We start from the raw sequence: 22,640 nt of genomic DNA, 5'->3' as shown, positions 1-22,640 counted from the left end.
TACATTAAAAACAATTATCGAGAGAAACTGCAGTAAGATAAAACAGAATAAAATCACATCAAAAAGGTCTGGCTACCAACTACCAGCTATCATCCCAAAGTTTCATACAAAAAAAAAAAAAAACATTTCAGTACTAAACTAGTAGGAAGAACATACGTTCAAAAGGAAGGACCATCCTTTGAGTTGAAGACAATTAATTGCATTAAAAACTTACCACATTATCCTGATTTCTTTTCCTTGTCGGCAGCTCCACGTAAACCTTTTACCAGAATGCAGCAATCATTCCGTCTAATGGTCTACAATTATATACTCCTTAATAGAGAACTTAGAACCACATGAGCACATAATACTTATCATTAGTGTATCACAATATCTTTTGAATAAAAATTTTTTTTTTGCCTTTTAACCAGAAACCCTATAGGAGTTCCCAAAAGGCTTCGATTTTAATGAATAAATGTGCCTTGCCCTAAATTCTAAATTCTCTGCCCTGGGGGCTTGTGGGTGGAAAGCAGGTAGAATTTTCACATGGATTCTCACTCAAAGGGAAACCCGCACGTTAGCACCTGTGTAAGAAGGCCGTGACACACGGGAGGGAAGGAGGCTGTGAACGTTACCTTTGGAATGCACATTGTGGGCTCGGACAAGCGAGGGTAGGTGTAGGAGCTGTACCAGTGTCCCTGGGGGTGGGTTTTAAATGCACTTGCTCCGAAGGGCATCATGGGTTCCTGGAGCCCCGAGCCCGACCGTGACCTCTGCCGCATGGCCGGCTGGGGGCTGGTCTGGCTCAGGTAGGACGACTTTGGCCTCCTGTCATAGTCATCCAGGCTGGGTCCCCATTCACTTTCGCTGTACGCCAGGCTCTCCTTGGAGCACCCGCTGGTCCCTGCAGTTCTAGAAGGCGCGAATTGGAATGGATAATCCAGAGGGGAGCTGCTGGAGGCTCTCTGGTACCCCCACTTGAGGTCACTGTACTCAGTGGGTTTGCTCAGTGAGTCCAAGTGTGCATGGTAGTCGACAGGAAATCCGGCCATGTCGGATTTCAAAGGCTTCATCTCAGAATAGTAGGCGTCCCCGTGTTTCATTTTCACCATGTGCCCGTTTTGCTTGGCCGCGTGGCCGCCCTTATAGAACGGGTCCAGGTCGTCTCCGCAGAGACCCTTTTCTCTGTGTTTCTCTGGCCCGTAGTCAGCCGTGCTGTCAGATTCGCTGGAATACTGTGAGAACGTGATGAAGCCGTTTTCTTCCCGGTGACCTGGACCGTGGCTGGAGGCGCCCTGGTCCGGGGTGGGCGGGCTTTCCTTCCTCAGGGAGTTGGAGCGGGTCACGGAGATGTTGTCGAAATCCTCCAGCAGGCCGTTGATGGACGTTTCCTTGCAGGGTTTGTTTCCTCTAACGATGGTCTGGGAACAACAAAGGGAACACTGTTTAAAGAAAACATTTAGGCTCTCAGACTGACGAAGGGATCTCACCCCGACTCCATCCAATGGAAACCACAGAGGAAAGCAGGTCCCGGGAACACTTCATCAAAAGAGACAATTAGCCACTATATATAAAAATAGATTTTAAAAAAGTTTCTTTGGTAAAGCACAGGGAACTAGGTTCCATATTTTGTAATAACCATTAATGGAAAAAATATGAAAACAAATATATGTATGTGTATGCACGACTGGGACATTGTGCTGTACACCAGAGACTGACACATTGTAATTGACTGTACTTCAATAATAAAAAAAAAAGATAAACAAGGTCCTACTTTATAGCACAGGAAACTATATTCAGTATCTTGCAGCAACCTATAATGAAGAAGAATATGAAAAGGATTATATGTGTGTATATACATGACTGAAACATTGTGCTGTACACCAGAAATTGACACAACATTGTAAATTGACTATACTTCAATAAAAAAAAGAGAATGTTAAAAAAAAAAAAGAATGGCAGAGATCAGAGGTTGACAAACTCTCAAAAAAAACTCTCAAAAAAAAAAGAGATAAAGAGAAAAACCTGTCAATTGATTTCAGTGGTGAAGTAAAAACCTGTCAATTGATTTCAATGGTGAAGTAAATCAAGTATTAAACAATAACCTCAAACTGCAAATTTTTCTTTACCTATCACAACAGAGAGCTCAAACATCAAAATGTCATTTAGAAGACTAAATACAGGATATCATTGTCTTATTTACCAGCTCATGTTGCTCACTTAATAATAAACGCTCACCACCTAACAATAAGCTGATGATTACAACTCCAAGCCTATTATCTGTTTGGTTATAAAAGGCATATTTATTATCTCTTTACATTCATTGTCCAGATTATCAGCGAAATCAGTAAACACTGTTACTTGAATATTAACATACTCAGAAATAGGTACACTTTTTAAAAGCTTTTTAATGAAAGTTACATAATAATTGAAGTTATCAGATTTTATAGAGGAGGAAGGAATTTTCTGAACTGTAAATAGGGAACAGCATGTAGGTTACTTGTGTGCCTTAATTTGTGATCAAATGTGATGTTCTTATTAAGTATCTAACTGTAAGGCTGCCTGCGACCACCCTTCTATGTATCATCAGCATCACTGTTGCTGAATTTTGGATGGCTTGGTAATGATGTGGTTGTACCTGAATCTCAGTGACAGGCTGCCAAGCCCAGATGTTCCCTTTAATGAACCTAAATAACACGGGAATGAATACCAGGAACAGACAGACATCAGAAACTACTTACAAAGCCAGTCAACTGCGCGTTGACAATGACAAGGTGTGCAGCAAAACAGGATGGGGGAGGATGAAAGAACAAAGAACAAAGTGTTGTGACTTCAGACTTCCAGGATTTTAAGAGGAAAATACCTTTGAGCAAGTAGCGAGGAGTTCAAAGCCATCTCAGTACAACAGATTTCAAACTGGAAGAAAAAGTCAAAGTTGTCCTAGAGCATATGTTTTTATAGATGAGTGCTTCATGGTGAAAGACAAGGGTTGGGCTCCCCGCCTCCCCTGCCCCCGGATCAGTTCTAGACTAAAGCCTTTATTCTCTACCCTTTTCTTTTAAATAAACGTTTAAGTCAAATCTGGAATGTTTTCAGATTAACAGAGAAGCTGCGAAGAGAATACAGAGAGTTCTCTACCCCTCACCCACTGTCCGCATTGTTAACATCTTGCATTTCTATTAACTAAACTCCACAGTTTATACAGATTTCATTAGTTTTTTCCCTAGTATTCCAGGATCCCAGCCAGGATACCTCATAACCTTCACTTGTCATGTCTTCTAAAACATGAGACAATTTCTCAGGCTTTTCCTTGTTTTGGATGACCTTGACAGTTTTAAGGAGTCCTGGTCAGGTATTGTGCAAAATGGCTCTCAGTTAGGTGTGTCTGATGTTTTTCTCATGGTTAAACTGGGGTTATTGGTTTCGGGGAGGAAGACCACAGACCAATTTCATCACTTCCCATCCAGGGTACACACCATCAACATGGCTCACCACTGACGATGGAGACCTTGGTCACCTGGCCAAACAGTGTTTGCCAGGTCGCCACACTGTGAAGTTACACTCCATTCCCCCCTTTCCATATTGCTCTCTGGGAGCAAATCACTGAGTGCAGCCCATACTCAAGGGGTGTCCAGTCAAGATCTACCTTCCTGAGAGTGTATCTACATAAAGTATTTGGAATTCTTCTGCACAGGAGTCTTTCCTAGTCTCCCTACTTATTTATTCACTCAATCACTTATTTGTATCAGTAAGGATGGAAACATGGATATTTATTTGTTTTATACTTTGGGTTATAATCCAATACAGGCATACCTTGTCTATTGTGCTTCACTTCATAGCGCTTTGCAGATATTGTGTTGGTTTTTTTTTTAAACAAATTGAAGGTTTGTGGTAATGCTGCCTCAAGCAAGTCTATCGGCACCATTTTTCCAACAGCATTTACTCACTTCATGCCTTTGGGTCACATTCCGGTAATTCTCAAAATATTTCAAACCCTCCACCAGCAAAAAGATTCCAACTCTCTGAGGCTCAGATGATGGTTTGTATTTTTCAGCAATAAAGTATTTTTAAATAAATGTATGTACCTTGTTTTTTTTTTTGTATAATGCTGTGATACACTTAACAGACTACAGTGTAGCATAAATATAACTTACTAAAAAAATCTGTGTCTTGATTTATTGCAGTATTTGCTTTAGCACAGTGGTCTGGAGCCAAACGCACAGTATCTCTGGGGTCTGCCTGTACCATATTATTTTGTTGCTCAAATTGTTCCTGTTTGGTTATCGAGAGTTCTTTCTGCTGTATGCCTATGACAAGCCCCCACCCTTTTATTTTTTGAGTACTTGCTTACTTTCTGGCATTCTAAGATGCTCCAGGATCATCTTGTATTTTCCCTGTTCTTGCTCTAAAGTCAGCCATTTCTCCTCGGAGCCCTGGTTCCTTTCACTGGAGAACGGTTTTAGAAACTAACATCTGAGTGCTGGGTGTGCTCATTTCTGCTGCAGTGTCACTGCTTCCAAGCCCCTCTCAGGGAACAGAGCTATGAAATATGTATCTGTTTACTACCCATGTACAGGCACATATCTGTAATTCTATCCATCCATCTCCATCTCCATTAAACTAAACATGAATTCATACGGATGTCACCATATGGTTCATTCTAGCTTTCCCCCTTTCTCACCTGTAATCCCCACTCTCCCAACAGTGAACAACCTGGATTCTACCATCTGTCATTCACTGATTTATTCAATCCCAGTATACGTGTATAGTGATTTCAGAATTATTAACCCACACCACTTTGGGAAACAACTTTCCCAACTAGAGTACAGTGTTCATGCACAGCTCTTTTTTACTTTAGTCTTACAGTTTCCATTCAAAGCACTGTTTTTAAAAGTTACGTTGGTGCCTTTTTTTCCCCATACCCTCTTCAATGAGGTCATGTCATACATGTGTAATAATAGACTCTTTTGTCACAGTTTGCATTCCATCTTGAGATCCTCTCATCTCCTGGTTGACTTCAAAAAAAAAACTGCATACGTTCGTTCATTCATTTTTCGTGCTGGAACGTTCAGTGGGTATCAGCAAATGCAAAAAAACATCATGCATTCACCACTGGCAGCGCCATACAGGCTAGTTTCCATCCTCTCTCTCCAAATCTCCTGCGTTTCCCCTAGTCAGACACTACTCCTCCCCAAACCCTTGATACAACTGATCTGTTTTCCATCTTTATTGTTTTGCCTTTTCTGGAAGATCACAGGAACAGAATCATACAGTCTGGGGTCTTTTGGTCTTGCTTCTTTCACTTAACATAATGCATTTAAGGTTCATCCAAGCTGTTCCATTAATTAATAGCCTATTCTTTTTTTTTCCTGATTCCCTTTTATCACTGAAGAGTGTTCCACTAGACAGAGTATTGTGATTATTTGTGGGTGAGTATAAATTGACCGACTGGTTGCCAAAATAGGTGATGTTCTGTTGAAGCATTCCCCAGAAAGAGAAAGAATCGTATTATACATACTTGGACCTTTTCTCAGGGCAATGTCTAGGTCCACCCCAACAGACGCACTTGGGAGAAATAATGCCTACGAACAGGGAAGACAGAGCAGCCTGGGAAGAGGTAAGGATGAAATGGACATGTTCTATTGCATTAAATATGAATGTAACAACACACCCAACACACCCTCTAAAGTACCAGGTCTGTTCGAGCATCTTCCTATCGCACTATAGATGTGTCTTACCTGTTTACCACTTCTCGTTCTCTGTTTGCTCAGGGTGCTCTTCAAAGCCTCTGAGACATATGCACTGTTACTTTCTGTGGATTTAAACAGTTAGCCTCCTTTCTTCATCAATCATGTTTGTAGGAATTTTCAAGAAAATAGTATGTATTTGTTTATATCACAGTATATCAACTAAAAGTCTTTTTAGCCAGCATTCTGGATAGCAACTACCCTCTGCATGTTCCCACTTTGTCTCTTTGTGAACAGTAGGCAGATTACTCAAAGAAATGTTTTCAGGAAGTCATGAATTCCCCAGAAAGTAGCTTCTTGATCATTTTTAATCCCAGGAATCTGTGTTGACTGATAAGCCACGTAAATAATGATTGGAAGGCGGCCAAGGTCTTCAAGTACCTTCTAAATTATTGGACCTACCTGGATAATCCTTTAGCAAAAATGTCCAGATTTTCTCTGGACCTGACCAGTAGTGGTTAACTATATCAGAATTGCTCATATTCAATGTTATCTTTAGGTCTACATCCTGGGAAAAAACACCATTTCTCTAAATTCTACTCACCTTAAGCAATATTTCAATTAGTCTTTCCTGTCTGCCTCTACCCTTCCTATCTCTGGATACATGAAATACTCAGCTCTGGGACTACAGGATTATTTCCAGCATCTTAATGTCAGGAAGAATCTAGAGATTATCCAAAACATCTCTTCCTTTTAATGACTAAAAACTGAAATTCAGAGTTGGCTTTGCCAACTGGTACGTAACAGACCTGGGATTCAAACCCAAGTCCTCTTTCTCCAAGTCTAGCTTTCCAAGGTATTCCTCCCACTCTTTTGAGCTAAGCAAAAGAGCACTAGCCTGCACTGAGATGGCCTGGCATGGGACATCCTGACCCATCAAAAATGGGTCATTGAGGTGTACATTTCTGTGGCATATTTTAGCCCTATCTGAGTTGTTGAATTTACAGAATACAACTAATTCTAGGTTTCGGTCTCAATTCCAGGCACATTTACTATGTCATTCAGTTTTATTGTTTTATTACCAGTTCTCCAGTTTGTAAAAAGGATGAATACTATTCAAGTGACATTCCCCCACCCCCCAGGAATTATAGAGGGTGGCGGAGGGAGGGATTACAAAGCAGTTTTAAAACACACTTATACCCTCAATAAACACACTGCCTTCAGGTGGACACAAAGGTGCAAATATGAAAAAGACCATTTAAATACATCATCAATGGAGGTAAGTTAAAACGTGAAGATTACAGAATGAAGGAAAGATCAGAGAAAAATAAATGAAAAATTTTGGAAAGCTTCCAGGAAGAGGAGAATGATAAGCCAGGTCCAGGAGGAAACAATATATGGAATGGAATGAAGGGGAAAAAGAGGTAATTACCACCTCTTCAGTTACAGAATGGCTGAGGCACAGAGATGATCAGAATGTATTAAGATGCCCCCATCTTTAGGGCTATGAGGATGTAAGTGTGATCACAGAAGGAAAGATCTCTGCTTACATCAAATTAGCATCTCATTCACTTGTCCCTAGGGATCTATATCTGGAAAACCTGTTAGTTCAACTTCAACAAATTAATAAATGACTATCATGGGGGCTAGACTTGGATATTCAGGACACAGACATTTAGAAGAAAAAAATCATTCCCTGTGCGATGTGACTCCTTTGAGATTGAAACATTATTGAATACTTCCCTCTGAAACTGCTGGAGACTTTAAATATCCCTACTTTCCCACCAACACCCTTCCAGTTTCATTAATGAGATAAATGGCGGATTTGAAATTCACTTGGTTCTTGGGAAGTGAGAGAACAGAATTTAGATGCCCCAAAGAAATGTCTGTCTCAGCTCAACTATTCAACCAGCCACGCATCCATCTAATGACGTCTATAAACATGACAGATACCTGTAACCCCTAGATCCGTGCTATCTGTAAAGACTTTTTAAGCAACTAAGCAGTAACATACTGAAGGTTTGTTTGGGAGAGACTTTCCCCTCATTACTCATGCTCTAAATGTCTTACGTTTGGAAAATTAAAATCAAAACTATCATAAACAACTATTTCACAGTTTTTTTTATTGCCCAAGTGTGTTTATTTACATTTCCGTGGGGATTAGAGGGTCACTGTTTCAGCCCACAAGTAAATCTGTGACCTCGGAACTGGGGAGCTTGCCGTTTCCATGCCTTTTGTCATTGAATGGCCAAATGATGTTCAGTTTACATGCAAAATTATAGCAGTAAACCCAATAAATAGAATTCTATAGATCTGTTAATATGGAAGCAGAAATATGAATGTTGCTATGAGCTAGATGCTACTTAGAAGAAAAACTAAAGACTATCCACTGAATAAGAAATATTTTTAAAAAACAGTGTAGTACATATTTATTATCCTTGTTTGGAATCTTAGGCTTACAGTGCTTATCAGCCTTGTGAGATTGGGCAGGTTACTTAACCTTTAAAGCCACAGCTTCCTAACCCATAAAACAAAAAGAAAAAAATCCTTGCCTCATAAGGTTAATGTGATGATTTAATGAAATAATAAATATAGAACAGTTGGCATGATTCCTGGAGTACAGTCAATACTAATAAATGAATAAATGGTAGTCATTTCTCTATTTCAGGGGTAAAATTTACTTTTAAATTAGGGCTGATAATAATTTAGAATAAAAGAAAGCAGCAAACAACAGATAGAAGAAATAAGTCCCAGCTTTATACCCTGGAAGAAAAACGGACAACTGATGTATTGGGCTTTAAAAAATTACTGTTAGTAACTTTAGATATAAATGTCTTGAATTTAAACAGTTGATCCTCAAATTAGTTACAATTGTTATATATACTAAATAGACACTTCTTATTAGATCTTAAAAAAGGGAACACTTTTGAATCATGATCAGCACTTGATTTGTATCTTTTTAAAAAATGTAATGTCTGAGTTACAAAAATGGACAAAATTAGACTTTTGATATTTAAGCTGAAAGATGAAAGACATAGGAAAGAAAGGCTAATAGAAACACAGTAAAAAGTTGTCAGGGGTCCTTCCTGGGTGGGAGGTTAGGGGTAAGTTAAATCTCAGACCGGTGCTTCTCAAACTTTAACGTGCACATAAATCACCCAAAGGTCCTGTTAAAGGGAGATTCCGACTCACTAGGTCTGAGCAGGGGTTTGAGACGCCAAATCTCACACAAGCTCCCAGGAGATACTGCTGCTGGCGTGGTGCTCACACTGTGCACGAAACAGGGTTAGTATGTTTTCCAGATTCTTCTACAATCAGGGTTACTTTTACAATTAAAAAAAGTTAGACAGATATGCTTTCAGTGTAATAGGATTCAGCACTATATGCATACTATTAAATGTATAAATGCATATTTATTAAATATATGTAGCAGTGTTAATTATACTATATATACATATATACAAATGTATAGTGTTAAATATGCACATATTGTATTAAACTGTTTTGATGTTATAGCTGGCTATTGGGAGCTACACTGTTCAATATTTCCGCATTCCCTATGAGGGTGAAATATTTATGTTTAACCAAAATGAAGACTTTAACAGATCTCACCATTTTGGAACACCTGCTTCTAAGGCATTGTGATATTACTATGAAGCTCCAAGCCGTACAGTTATTAATGAACAAAACCTGAGTACTACGTAAATGAAGGTGTGGTCGAAGACATTTGAAAAGAAGAAAATTGTACCTAAAGTGAAAACAAACAAACAAAACTCCAAGAAAGGAAAGCACAGTCTACCGAAGGCATTTTTCCTGGATCTTCCTTCTAGCATTTGAAAATGTTTGCTGACGGCGTGAATGAATCCCTCTTAAAAGAAACACAGGCTTTTCTCTCTTTCAATGAAAACTATTAAATCGATGTCAACAAGAAGGGGTTTACAAAATATCAGTATTAAAAATGAAGTATTGACCTGCCCTCCCCTAAATTTTTTAAAAGAAAGGTATTAATAACCTTATTTAATCAGAAAAACAAGTTACACTAGAATCGAGGCACTGTATACTTGTTTCCGTGACATGGGTTTCATGTTAAGGAATTACAGGCGGCAAAGTGATCATGGTGAAATCCAAACCGGCAGAATTTTACAACACAGTTTAACCAGGCTTCAAAATCTAAGAACCACCACTATTACTGTCAGTGTCTGATGTTTATTAAAGGAAGATCGTGCAGTTTGTAGAGATCAATATCATAATAACTGTCAGAGTATCGGTAAATTTCACCCTGCAGAACAGGCAGGCATTAAAAATCAATGCAACGCAATCTGCTTGAGTTGGACGCCATGGTTCTCATTGTGTCTCCACTGTGCCTGGATCCGCCCAGCGTCTGCTCCGGCTCCCGGTGACAGGGGCCATATTTCATGGCGCTCCTTCCTCAGGCTGTCGGCCGGCGATAAGCTATAATGGATCTGTCGGGAAGAACAGCTGTCTCCCCTTGTTCCCGGGAAGAGATGAGAAAGCACCTCTGCTCTCGGGAACTGGATTAACCTTGACAATAATAAAGTGTGCAATTAACAGCTTTGCCCTAATAAGACCCCACATTTCTTTTTCCAAACAATGTCTTCTGTCCTCCTTGAGAATGTGTTTCATTTTGTCTTCCTGGTAACCACTTCTCGGGAGGTCAAGAAGCTAAAGAGTCCTCTGGCTCAAGAATAAACCGGGACCGCTCAGAAAATAATCGACTTTTCAACTATCTGAATTCATACCCTGTTTGCAGAGAACCAGGTACCTTGTTTTTATTAAGGAATGTGGCCAGAAACAGCTGGGTGTATAATCACAGCAAACAAACAGACCTGATGTACTTAGAGCCTCGTGGAAAGAAATGCTGATTCTCAGTTAGCTTTTTTTTTAAGTATCGAAAGAACTCAGATCTTCTATTTTTCTTTCAGTTTTCTACATATACTTTTTTTGACAATCACAAGGGGTACGGATAATTGTGTGAGCAGTTGAGAATCACATATTTCTGCAAAATATGAGAATTAGGGCAGGATAGCTGAGGTAGCACTGAGGGTTTCAACCATTAAGACCCTTTAAAATAAATTACGTAATAATCTTCACTATGTGGAATCCAAATAAACCAATTCCTTGACTCACTAAAAGTGCTGTTACGTCCTGCGCGAATTACAAGAAAGTAGGATGTATCTAAGGAAGGTTTTGTGAATTTTGTAGAAATTAAGATTTCCTCATCAAAGAAGCTGGAAAATGTTCTATTGTTTGCCATTTTCTCAGCCTCTTAAATAATAGTGAATCTGACACATTGAGTAATCCGTTGCATACAAGGCTAACCCCTGGAGGTGACTTTCTATTTACTGCTAACTTGGCAAAGCAGATGTGAAGCTTATCTCCCTGGTTTTTGCTGCTTGGACGTGAGGCAGCCAGGCTGAAGTCGGCTGAAGTCAGTTTGACCAGAGTTAATAGTCAGAAGTGTTTCCTGTTTGTGTTTAAAGCCATTAGAGACTATGAGCTCTATAGCTGGGAATTTAACTGTTATTCCCTTGCTGTTTTTGGTTCTAGTGTCTAGGTAGCCATGAGGTTTATGGAAGTATCTCTGCTCATTTATTGATTTATCAAAGACTCATTTCTAGGTGCAGGGAGCACTCTAAGATAAATGAGACAATATTCCACAATCGTTTTCTTGGGCAGTAGACGCAAGAATTTCATATTATTCTTTAAGCTTTTCATGCGCTCTATTCACATCTTAGCCTGGGTTCCTTAAAAACAGTGCTGAGACAATGACTTGCATGTGAGTAGTTTATTTTGAAAAGTGAGGTCAAGGAACAGGGGAGGGGAGGCAACTCGGGTTATCAAGCTGGTTGACTAAGGACAACTGGGGCTCCGTTCTCAGTCTCAGACCTGATGGTTCCAGGGAACTGTGGATGAACAGTGTCACCTGCCATATTAGTAACTAAGGATGCTGCTATGGCTGTCAGCCACTGCAGCTACCCACACTTGTGTATCCAGAAGGGATTCAGGATGGAGAAAAGCCGGATACTGGCCTTAGATAGTTAAAGTTCATGTCAAAGGAATGATTTCAGTGAAACCAGACTCGTGCATCTTTCCATACAAAGAAAAGCCCTGCATTCATTAACATGAGATGTCTATTTTTCTGTAATTAACACTAATCATTTGATGTTCCATCTACCTGTTTTGTTTGTTTGTTTGTTTGTTTTTGCAAAAACTCCTATGTATCCTGGCTCCTCCCCTACCTCTTCAAAACAGTCCCTCAGAGCAGTGAGAGGCTGTCTCGCAGGCATAAGTCCTGGATATGTCTGCCAAATAAAACATACTTCTCAACTTTTAGGTTGTGAATTTTTTTTTCAGTCGACAGAATAAAGACAGAAGTATTCATCAACAGCCTCCCATCTCCTGTGTCAGAATGGCTAAGGGGACCCCCACATGCATTCCACAAGGTGGCAGTAAAGAAATCACCAGGTCCAAAAGCAGAGGTAAGTGGTATGACCAAGGTGATAGCAAGCTGTCTCAGAAACTGCCAGAGGAAAAAAGGTTGGCCTCAAAGATGTGCCATGGAACACAAGAGGTGTCCAACACACCTTTTTTGTGACATATACTTCACAATAAAAAATTTTAAATGAAGTGAGGCAGGGTTCCCTTTTCACAAACCAATGGGCATGGATACTGGTATTTCTTGATCCATGTTGTCGATAAACTAGGTGGCCATCAGAGATGTGTGCTCCCTTTCCTTAGGGTAACTTTACTGCTGCAAAGCTGTTCCCAGCCAGGGACCACATTTCCCAGCACCCTTTGCATCTAAATGGACAAAAAGATCAACTCTCATCCATGGAATATGAGCAGGTTGTGATGTGTGTCCTTCCAGGCCATGGTTACAAAGACATGTCTTTTCTTCTCTTTAATCTCCCGTCTGCCAGCTGATGGAGAAGATCTGGCAGCATGCTCTTAGTGGTTGCTAGGAGATGCCAGAGGCACATGATGGAACCTACACTGTGGAAGGACCACATGCAACACCACGCTCTGGTAGGAACATCCACCTTGACTATTAAGTGTATGAGAAGAAACCCCCATTCTGTTGAGCTAATTTACTGAGATGTACGGGTTAATATGTTATAGCAGCTGGAATTACCTTAACCCATACACCATAGTGGTGATGATTACAGTGAGCCTGGAATTAGAAAGCACTCCTGCAATAAAAGAGGGTATTCAGGGACGGATTTTCCTTGGTGTCCCTATCAAGTATGTTCAGTCTAATTCTCCATAACTGGTATTGGCGCCGGCGCCCAGCCCATCCACACCAGCTCCAGGGATGCCAAGGGAAGCTTTCTGTGTTACGAACCAGACATGCACTGATAACTAGCTGGCAGGAAAAACAATGTTGAGCACTTGGAGCCCAAGACAGAGCACTGAGAGCCGTGACTGGAGCTACTTAGCTCAGCTTAATGCTAGGGTATCAAGGAGAGTTGACCAAGTATAAACAGATGTCTCATTTCTCAGTATTTCAAGATGAGCTCTAAACTTACACAGGATAGTGAAAAAAGGCATATTCATTATAGTGTATCATGCAGGGGCCAATCCTATAGTTTGATATTAGTCTCTGTGATATACTGCTTGCAAGATGGGCACAATGATCCCCCTCCCTTATGCAATGTCATGTTGCAGTTTTTTGCATTGGGAGGTGGTGAAGTCGATGTCCCCATTGTTGAATCTGGGATGGCCATATGGCTTGCTTGGACAAAAGAGGGTAGCAGAAGTGACATGATACCGATTCTTGGTCTGGGCTGCAAGAAGCCCTGCCCTCTCTGTCCCCCTGCCTGTCCCAGGTGAACCAGCTTGGGCTGGCCAGCTGGGAGATCAGAGCTGAGCCATCCCTGCTGAGGCCATCCTAGATTAGCCACTTTCAGTTCATCTGTGTGGTCCTTTCTTCCATGCTGGCTAGAGCAGGGAGATGCAGAAGGGAGAAGACATAAAAGCTAGGTTCTGGGCCCATTTATACTAGGGCAGGTGAACCAGACTGCAGAAGGGGGAAAGGCCTGTGTGTCTGGGGTAGGGACTGCCAATCCTTTTCAATTTTTTTATTGAAGTATAGTCGATTTACAATGTTGTATTAATTTCTGGTGTACAGCATAGTGATTCAGTTGTACATATGTATATATATTCCTTTTCATATTTTTTTTCATTAAAGGCTATTACAAGGTATTTACTATAGTTCCCTGTGCTATACAGTAGGGCCTTGTTATTCATCTATTTTATACATAGTAGTTACTATTTGCAAATCCCCAAATCCCAATTTATCCCTCCTCAAACCCACAGTAACCATAAATTTGTTTTCTATGTCTCTGAGTCTGTTTCTGTATCATAAATAAGTTCATTTGTGTCATATTTTAGATTCCACATGTAAGTGATATCATATGGTATTTTTCTTTCTTTTTCTGACATTTCACTTAAATAATCTCTAGGTCCATCCATGTTGCTGCAAATGGCATTATTTCATTCTTTTTTATGGGTGAGTAGTATTCCACTGTGTATATATACCACTACTTCTTTATCCAAGCATCTCTTGATGGACATTTAGGCTGCTTCCATGTCTTGGCTATTGTAAATAGTGCTGCTGTGAACACTGGGTTGCATGTATCTTTTCAAATTATAGTATTTTTATATATAGTATATATATATATATATATATATATATATATATATATATATATATATATATACCGAAGGGTGGGATTGCTGGATTATATGCTAACTATTTTTGAAAGAACCTCCATACTGTTTCCAGAGTGGCTGCACCAATTCGCATTCCCACCAACAGTGTAGGAGGGTTCCATTTTCTCCACACCTTCTCTTGAATTTGTTATTTGTAGGCTTTTTAATGATGGCCATTCTGACTGGTGTGAGGTGGTACCCCATCGCAATTTTGATTTACGGGAATGCTAATCCTTGACATGGCTCCAGAAAGAGGCATTTACATGAGTAGAAACTCATTAGAGATGAATCCAGGGGAGGGGAGCAGCCTTCTCTTAAGTCTAAGCCCCCGAACATCTGCTTTTGCAGCATGGGGTACAAACAGGGGTGTGATCAAGGCTTATTTTTGAGTTGGTTTCAGGTTTTTATGGCAGAATTATTTGAAATGGACAAACCTGATGGTTATAATTTTGATTCTATTTATATGGATTATGAAAAAAATCCGTCAAAATGGGCCTCTTAATAATTATGAAAAGTTTCCTTTTGTCACTTCAAATTTCTTAATGAAGCCATTAGATATCAAGCTTCCTTAAGGTAAAGCATCTTTCCTTTTCTATGCTAGATTTTTTTTATTCTCTCTTTTAGAAGTCCTTAAAGATTGAGAGATTTTAATATTTCAAGAACTTTTAAAATGTGGTTACTGGGAAGTATAAAATTAAATATATGTTTTGCATTAAATTTCTACTAAACAGCATTGATGTAGAGTGGGGGCTGGCAAACTATGACCCATGAGATGAATAAAATGACTGCCATTATTCCATGAATTGGTTTAAAAAGAGTTTCTAGTCACTAACATTGACCTAAACACTCCCTGTGTGCCGAGACCATTAGAAATGGTTTCCAGTTATTTTAATCCCCACACCAAGACTTTGAGATAGCATTATCACCCTTTTGTACAAGGGAAGGAAATAAGGCTCAGAGAGGTCAAGTCACTTGCCCAATGTCACTCAGCTGGTACGCTGAGGGTTTGAAAACAGGACCATTCTTATTACAAATACTACCTCATTATCACAGCATCTCAAATTACAGCATCCTTGTCAGCACCCTCAACTCTACCCTCTGAGAGCAAGACAGCAGAAGCATCAAGGACAAGCTGTATCACTTCGTGATACAATGAACAGAAAGTAACTTTGTGATACAATGAAGAGAAAGCAAGCACGCTCCACTGCAAGGCAAAAGAAAGTATTTCCAGAAACAAAACTTTCTTAAGAAAGGACGTTTAAAATTCAGAATGATGGGAACTTGGGGAAAAAACAAGTTGATTGCTCTTTGGAATAATTAGCCCTGGAAGTAACTTCAAAATTCTGTCACTGTAACAAAAGAAATATCTTGCTATATCTCATTTGCTCAAGATTTTGACATTTAAAAATTTAGTAACTAACGAAATGTGTAGTCTCCACGCTGATTACCACCCTCTCCTGTAAAAGAGAACTAACTGATTCTTGAAATATTGCTAATATGCAATGCTAAATGTCAAAATTACCTGCTTCCTCTGATAGGCTATATAAGGAAGCTCAAGGCATATTTATTTTAAATTTGGTCAACAGAATCCTACCTTTGAGTGTCCAAAACTTAAATTTCTGTTATTTTTTTAACCTGACATTTTAAGCAATCTTAACAAACATAAAAATGATCTCTTCAAGGCATAATAAATGTTATGAAACTTGTTAATCTGGAAATAAAATGGCTAGGCGGTTCAATGACATTTAAAGTATAAAGTTTGTATTATAATTATGTACTTAATATTTCAGAAATGGACGGGTCTTAGTTGCCAAGCAAAAAATACGTCCCTGTGGGAGAAAAAAGTGGAGAAAATCTGGGCTCTTAATTTTCCTAATGTTTCAGAAATATACCCAACATTCCTAGTTATTAGAAATTCATTTCTTTTTAGTGATCAAAGTCAGAATAATCATTACCTCCAGGAGGAGGGTTTTCACTGGGCAGAGGTCCTAGGGAACTTTCTGGTTGATGAAAATGTTCTATACTTTGATCTGGGTTGTGGTCACATGAATATATATATATATATATATATACATATGCAAAAATCCAGCAATTCATTTATGATTTTTAATTAAAAAATTCTGCAATTCATTTATGGTTTGTCTTTTATTATATATAAATTATTTTGTGAAAATGCATTGGAGTGCTACCAAACCAAGTGGTTGCTTGTCTTTTCCAGCAAATATGTAGTACCCTGACAGCGGCTGCTGCAAAGGTGGGACCCTAGATATATCCCAGATGCATATTCGGCAGGTGGTTGCCATGGATGGCTAACAGTGGGTAAGTACCAATGAAGGCTGGAATGGATGAGCCATGGGTTTGAGTTGGGAGGCGATTAATAAAAGAGGGGGCTTATAAGGATAATGCAGTGGCACTGGAAGACTGGAGGTCAAAGGATAGGAGAACAGATGGGGTGTGGCTGTGGGGTGGGGGCTGGGTCAGAGGGAAGGCAACCTCCATCAAAGCTATGGGACCGCACACTGAATATTCTAGTAACATGGCAAATGTGAAAGAAATTGTAACAGAGCAGGAGCCTAAGGGCCCTTCCCAGAACAGACCCCTTCCCCCTCCATGTCCTCCACTGGCCTCTTGTCTGTAGAGAAGCTTTAGTCTCCTAGGCTTCCCCGAGTTCCACAGAGTACATTTAATCAGAGCAGAGAAAATGCAGAAATAAAGAAAAACAGTCAAGCAAGACAAAAACAATAACAGTTTAGCCATTAAACAAAGTCAAGGACATTTAGTCCCTCTTTAAGGGCTGTAGATAATATTCTGAGCCATAGCCTCTGAGCTGTTTTGCAGATACTGAAACCCCACCAGGTGGGAGAAGTTAACTGTTGCCCACAACATGCAGACCCCAGGCTGGGTGGAACCAGAAGGTTGATGACGCTGACTCCCACATAACCTCACCACCAACCAATCAGAACATCCACAAGCTGATCACACAGCCCACAACCCGCCTCCCTCATCCTGTCCTTAAAAACCTTTCCCTGAAAGCCTCTGGGGAGTTTGGGTCTTTTGAGCACTAGCTGCCTGGACTCCTTGCTTGGCACCCTGCTGTATACGTGGCACTTTCCTTCACTACAACCCGATGCCGGTAGGTTGGTTTTCCTGTGCAGGAGCAAGCGGACCTAAGTTGGGTTTGGTAACAAAGTGACGTTATGAAGAATTGGGAGGCTCCTTTCTTTACTTTCTTCACCATTCCCACGAGTAGAGCTTCGTGCCTCTCTAGCTATTAACTTGACTACCCCAGAGGAACCTGCAAGTCACTGGGGTTTCCTTCTGCAATGGCAGAGGTGCTAAGTCCTCAGTGCTTCATCCATACAAGCTGTGTACAGAATAAAATCAAGTGGTTTCTCTTGTGCAAAATGAGACATTTTGCCCCCAAGAATTTGTATGTATGTATGCACCTAGCTATCTCTCCCTCCACCCAGAATTTAAGATTTGTTCACATTTACATGATTTTATCTCTTTGAAACCCAATGGAAAGCTTAAGGATGCACCCTGAGACTTTCTGCTGGCTCTCATGAAAGGCTAAAGCCGTAGGAGGCAGCTCCATCTGACAGTGGCAACTGCAGCGGCTCTCAGCCAGAGCTGCCCAGCGGAGTCACCTGGGCAGTTTATGAACGCCTTTAAGGCCAAGACCTCTCCCCAGACCAATTACAGTGCCGGTGGTGGTTCCAGGTGGCAGTAATTTCTAGAGCTCCCTGGGTGAGCCTAGCGTGCAGCCAGGCTTGGGAACGAGGCTGCCAGTAGCCCTTGTCTTCCTGCTGCTCTAAGTGTGGCTCCAGACAGACAGCATCAGTCTCCCGGGAAGCCAGTTAGGGCTGCAGAATCTCAGCCCAGCCTCCAATCACAATGCGCCTTTAAACAAAGCCTCCAGGTGATTCATATACACACTGAAGTCTTAACAGCACGGGAAGACCACTCGTGTGAGGTCCCCTTTTCACACCTTCAAAGATTTCAGCTCAATGGAGATTTTGAAAATCTGTCAGTCCTTTCAGTGAGAAATACATACACACACACTCATATACGGGTATGTTTAGATCTAACACTTGTATATGTCGCTGTATCTCTATCCATCGATGCGTATTATCAAAGAAACAATCTTCCCTAGTCTTTGAACTCCAGATTAACAGGGTCAAGTGTTTAATAGAAAAAGAAACAGCCTTCCAAAACAGAAAAGGGAAAATGATTGATTCTTAACAAAAGGGCAGGTCTGGGGTATTACTTCCTAGAGCAATGTGTTCTGTGATTTAATGCTGCACATTTATCCTATTAGGACCATGTCTGAACATCCCAGAGGGCAGGTTTGAGGCTAGAATGTGGGAGCCCGAAAAGGGTTTTCTGAATAATCTGGTTCATCACTCAGGGATATTAACAGACCACTAAGAACCCCTGGAACAGCACAGAGAGAAGACCCCTCTTGGCAGATGACACCTGCCTGGCCACGTTTAAAGGGGGTGCTTTTACAACTCCCCTTCCCTGAGTTATAGCTTAGATTAAGCAGGGACACACAACACCTCAACTCCCCTCCCCCGGACAGCCCCAGGCCCCAGAAGAGAGTCAGGCAATATTATCTTTCCTTTTTCCAAAGCCGTATTCCCTCCACTGTGTTTTGAGTCATGATAACAGATTAACAAACACACATTGTAAGAAACAGATGCAATCCAGTCCTGCTTTTGCCCTAGGAATTTCCTTGAAGACATGGTTCACCGTGTCATTCAGCGTTCCCACTGAAACACCTCGTGAAACATTTGATTACAAACTGGAGTTAGCAAGCTTTGCTTTCCTGTGGGAAAGAGTGTTTCTCCCACTCCCTGTCTTTACTGAAAAAAAAAAAATTCTGTAACTGTTTCAACTCGACTCCCTGGAGGCTTGAAAAAAATCAAATTTAGACCCTAATTATTGATTATGTTCATGTGAGAGGTTTTCACATTTGTATTATTTTTTGTTCTTTTCTCTCTCCTATGATTTACATTCTTTAGAGTCCTCAATATTTTATTGTATTTATAATTTGCCAAACTTTATTATGTGAGGTTTCAGCACACACAAATTAAAAAATTCCCCTCAGTACCAGTTTCAGTATTTAACCTTCTTCCCCTCTAAAGATATTTAAATCATTCTCAGTAATTTCTAAATCCCCTAATCCTACGCCCGACCCAGGACGCTGGAGCAAGGGCGCCATGTAGGGTCTTCTGAAGGTTGTGTTTACTTATTAAGAAAATATTAGCCCATGGCAAGGAGGGAAATCCTAATAAAAAACTTGCTAACATCTTTAACACATTAGAGGCAGACTACAGAGAAGTGGCTTAGGAACTTTCAAAGTCCTTATGTCTCGATTGCACCCAAGAACAAATCAATAATGTTCTCTGCGGTAGAGCCCAGGCATCAGTATTTTTAAACCTCTCTTAGGTGACTCCAGTGGGTAGCCAAGGTTGAAAACCAGGGCCCCCATGCAATGCGTCTCAAGCTTTACCATACACACAAATGCCCAGGGCATCCTGTGAGTTTGCAGACTGTGACTCCGCAGGTCTGACGTGGGGCACGAGGTTCCAAGTTTCTAGCAAACTCTTGGGTAAGGCTGATGGTCTGAAGAACATACTTTAAGTTGCAAGGTCCTAAGAACAATATCAAGTTCCCTGGATGACTGAGCTGGGGGTTGCATATTCTAAGGGAAATGAGACCATCACTATGTCCTAAAGAGACCACCGGATTATGAGTTCAGCAATCTGGGTTCTAGTCCAAGTTCTGTCATCAGCAATGATGAAGGCTTCGTCAAGCCACTTTACCTTGCTGGGTCTACGGTTCCCGTTCTGTACTGAGATTTGCTTGGCTCCCTTCCAGCTCCAAAATTCTGTTGTTCGGAAGACTCTCACCGTGATTCCAGCTGCTCCAAAGAGTTACAGCTTTTACAAAGTGCCAAGTGTGCAAAGTACTGGCTTGAAGGAAAAATAATCTGACAGGTGCTTAATGCCTCGGAGAGAAAATTATCTGCAGTAACTGGAGTCTGTGTATACGTTCCTGCACTTCTAAATTCCTAGAACAGGGACTGACCCTCCATTGTAAACAACTAAGGTTAGACACGTGAGCCCATCCTGCCTCAAACCATTTGGTGTCCTGACATGGTCTGCATTAGCAACGTCAAACTGTGGTAGGTTGATGCAGAAATGGTGCCAACTCTCCACTCCTGTGGCTCTGAAGCTCCTCCCATCAGAAGATGGGGTCTGTTTCCCCATCCCCCTTGGCCACGTGACTTGCTCTGACCAATAGAATGCAGGCAAAGTGACGTCATGCCCCTCTAAGCCTCTGTCTCCAGTGGCTTTGCAGCTTGGGACCTTACCCACTTGCCATGTGACCAAGCCTGAGCTACCCCAGGGAAAGGATGAGAGACTCATGGAGCAAAGAAGACTGATCCCAGATGAGGCTGTCTTAGACCAGCCAGCCTCCAGCCCACTCAGCAGCTGACTCGAGATGCATGAGTGAGCCCAGATGAGACTGGAAGACCTGCCAGCTGAGCACAGCCCAAACTGCCAACGTGCAGAATTGTGAGGAACAACAAGTGCTTATTGTTCTCAGCTCTTAAAACAAAAATCATGGTAAAATACAAAATTGACTGTTTTAACTATGTTTAAGTGTACAATTCAGTGGCATTAGGGACGTTCACACTGTTGTGCAACCATCATCACTATGCACTTCCAGAACCTTCCCATCGTCCCAAACAGAAACTGTACCCATTAGAAAATCTGCCTCCCCTGTCTCTGGTAGCCTCTGATCTACTTTCTGTCTCTCTGAGTTTGCCTGTTCTCGGTCCCTCATATAAGTGGAGTCATACAATATTTGTCCTTTTGCGTCTGCCTTGTTACACTTAGCATAATGATTTCAAGGTTCATGTCGTAGCATGTGTCAGAATTTCATTCCTTTTTCAGGCTGAATAATATCCTGTTATACGTACAGACCACATTTTGTTTATCCATCTATCTGTTGTTGGATCACTTTTCGGCTTTTCAGTAACGCTGCTGTGCTCATCAGTGTGCAGATATCTGAGTCCCTATGCTGGATTCTTTTAGAGAGGTCCATATAACAACAAGTGCAATTGCTGGATCGTCTGGTGAGTCTATATTTAACTTCTGAGGAACCACCAAACTGTTCTCGTTTTACATTCTCATCAGCAATGCATGAGGATTCCAATTTCTCCCCATCCTTGAAACTTGTCATTTTCCTTTCTTTCTCTCCCTCTTTTTTCTTTCTTCCTTCCTTTCTTTTTTCTTCCTTCCTTCCTTCCTTCCTTCCTTCCTTCCTTCCTTCCTTCCTTCCTTTCTTTCTTTCTTTCTTTCTTTCTTTCTTTCTTTTCCTTTCTTTCTTTCTTTTTTCTTTCCTTCTTTCCTTCTTTCTTTCTTTCTTTCTTTCTTTCTTTCTTTCTTTCTTTCTTTCTTTCTTTTTTTCTTTTTCTTCCTTCCTTCCTTCCTTCCTTCCTTCCTTCCTTTCTTTCTTTCTTTCTTTCTTTCTTTCTTTCTTTCTTTCTTTCTTTCTTTCTTTCTCTTTCTTTCTTTCTTTCTTTCTTTCTTTCTTTCTTTCTTTCTTTCTTTCTTTCTTTTTTTCTTTCCTTCTTTCCTTCTTTCTTTCTCTTTTTCCTTCCTTCCTTCCTTCCTTCCTTCCTTCCTTCCTTCCTTCCTTCCTTCCTTCCTTCCTTCCTTCCTTCTTTCTTAAGGAAATAAACAGCCCAGAACAATATGAGTGTATGGTTTAGATACGAATTTCCCCAGTGACTAGTGATGTTGAACATTTTTCATACATCTGTTAGCCATTCATATATCTTCTTTGGAGAATGTCTATTCGAGTCCTTTGCCCATTTTTAAATTGTTTTTTTTTCCTGTTTTTGAGTTGTAGGAGTTCTTTATATATCATGGATATTAATGCCTTAGTAGGCAAATGCTTTGCAAATATTTTCTCACATTCTGTGGCTTATGTTTTCACTCTCTTGATAGTGTGTTTTGATGAAGACACTATCAAGACTTGGATGAAGTCTAGTTTATTGATTTTTTTTTCTTTTGGTGCCTGTGTTTTTGGTGACATAGCCAAGAAATCATTGCCAAATACAATGTCATAAAGCTTTTCCTTTATGTTTTCTTCTAAGAGTCTTATAGCTTTAGCTCTTATGTTTATGTCTTTGATTAATTTAGTTAATTTCTGTATATGGTCTAA

General features: G+C 40.5%; 1 protein-coding gene across 2 annotated transcripts in view; it reads right to left on the bottom strand.

The window, feature by feature from the left end:
- Positions 1-22,640, bottom strand: part of PAK5 (p21 (RAC1) activated kinase 5) — a 248,165-nt gene that overhangs the window by 36,491 nt on the left and 189,034 nt on the right. For both annotated transcript variants that reach the window (XM_072943556.1, XM_072943555.1), the window contains one exon: positions 615-1,400. In XM_072943556.1, coding sequence (XP_072799657.1) covers positions 615-1,400 — 786 coding nt within the window. The remainder of the gene's footprint in view (positions 1-614; positions 1,401-22,640) is intronic.

Source organism: Vicugna pacos, chromosome 19 (genome assembly GCF_048564905.1).
Source record: "Vicugna pacos chromosome 19, VicPac4, whole genome shotgun sequence".
Lineage (NCBI taxonomy): Eukaryota > Metazoa > Chordata > Mammalia > Artiodactyla > Camelidae > Vicugna > Vicugna pacos.
The sequence above is the reverse complement of the archived record's forward strand: the minus strand, read 5'-3'. Positions and strand labels throughout refer to the sequence as shown.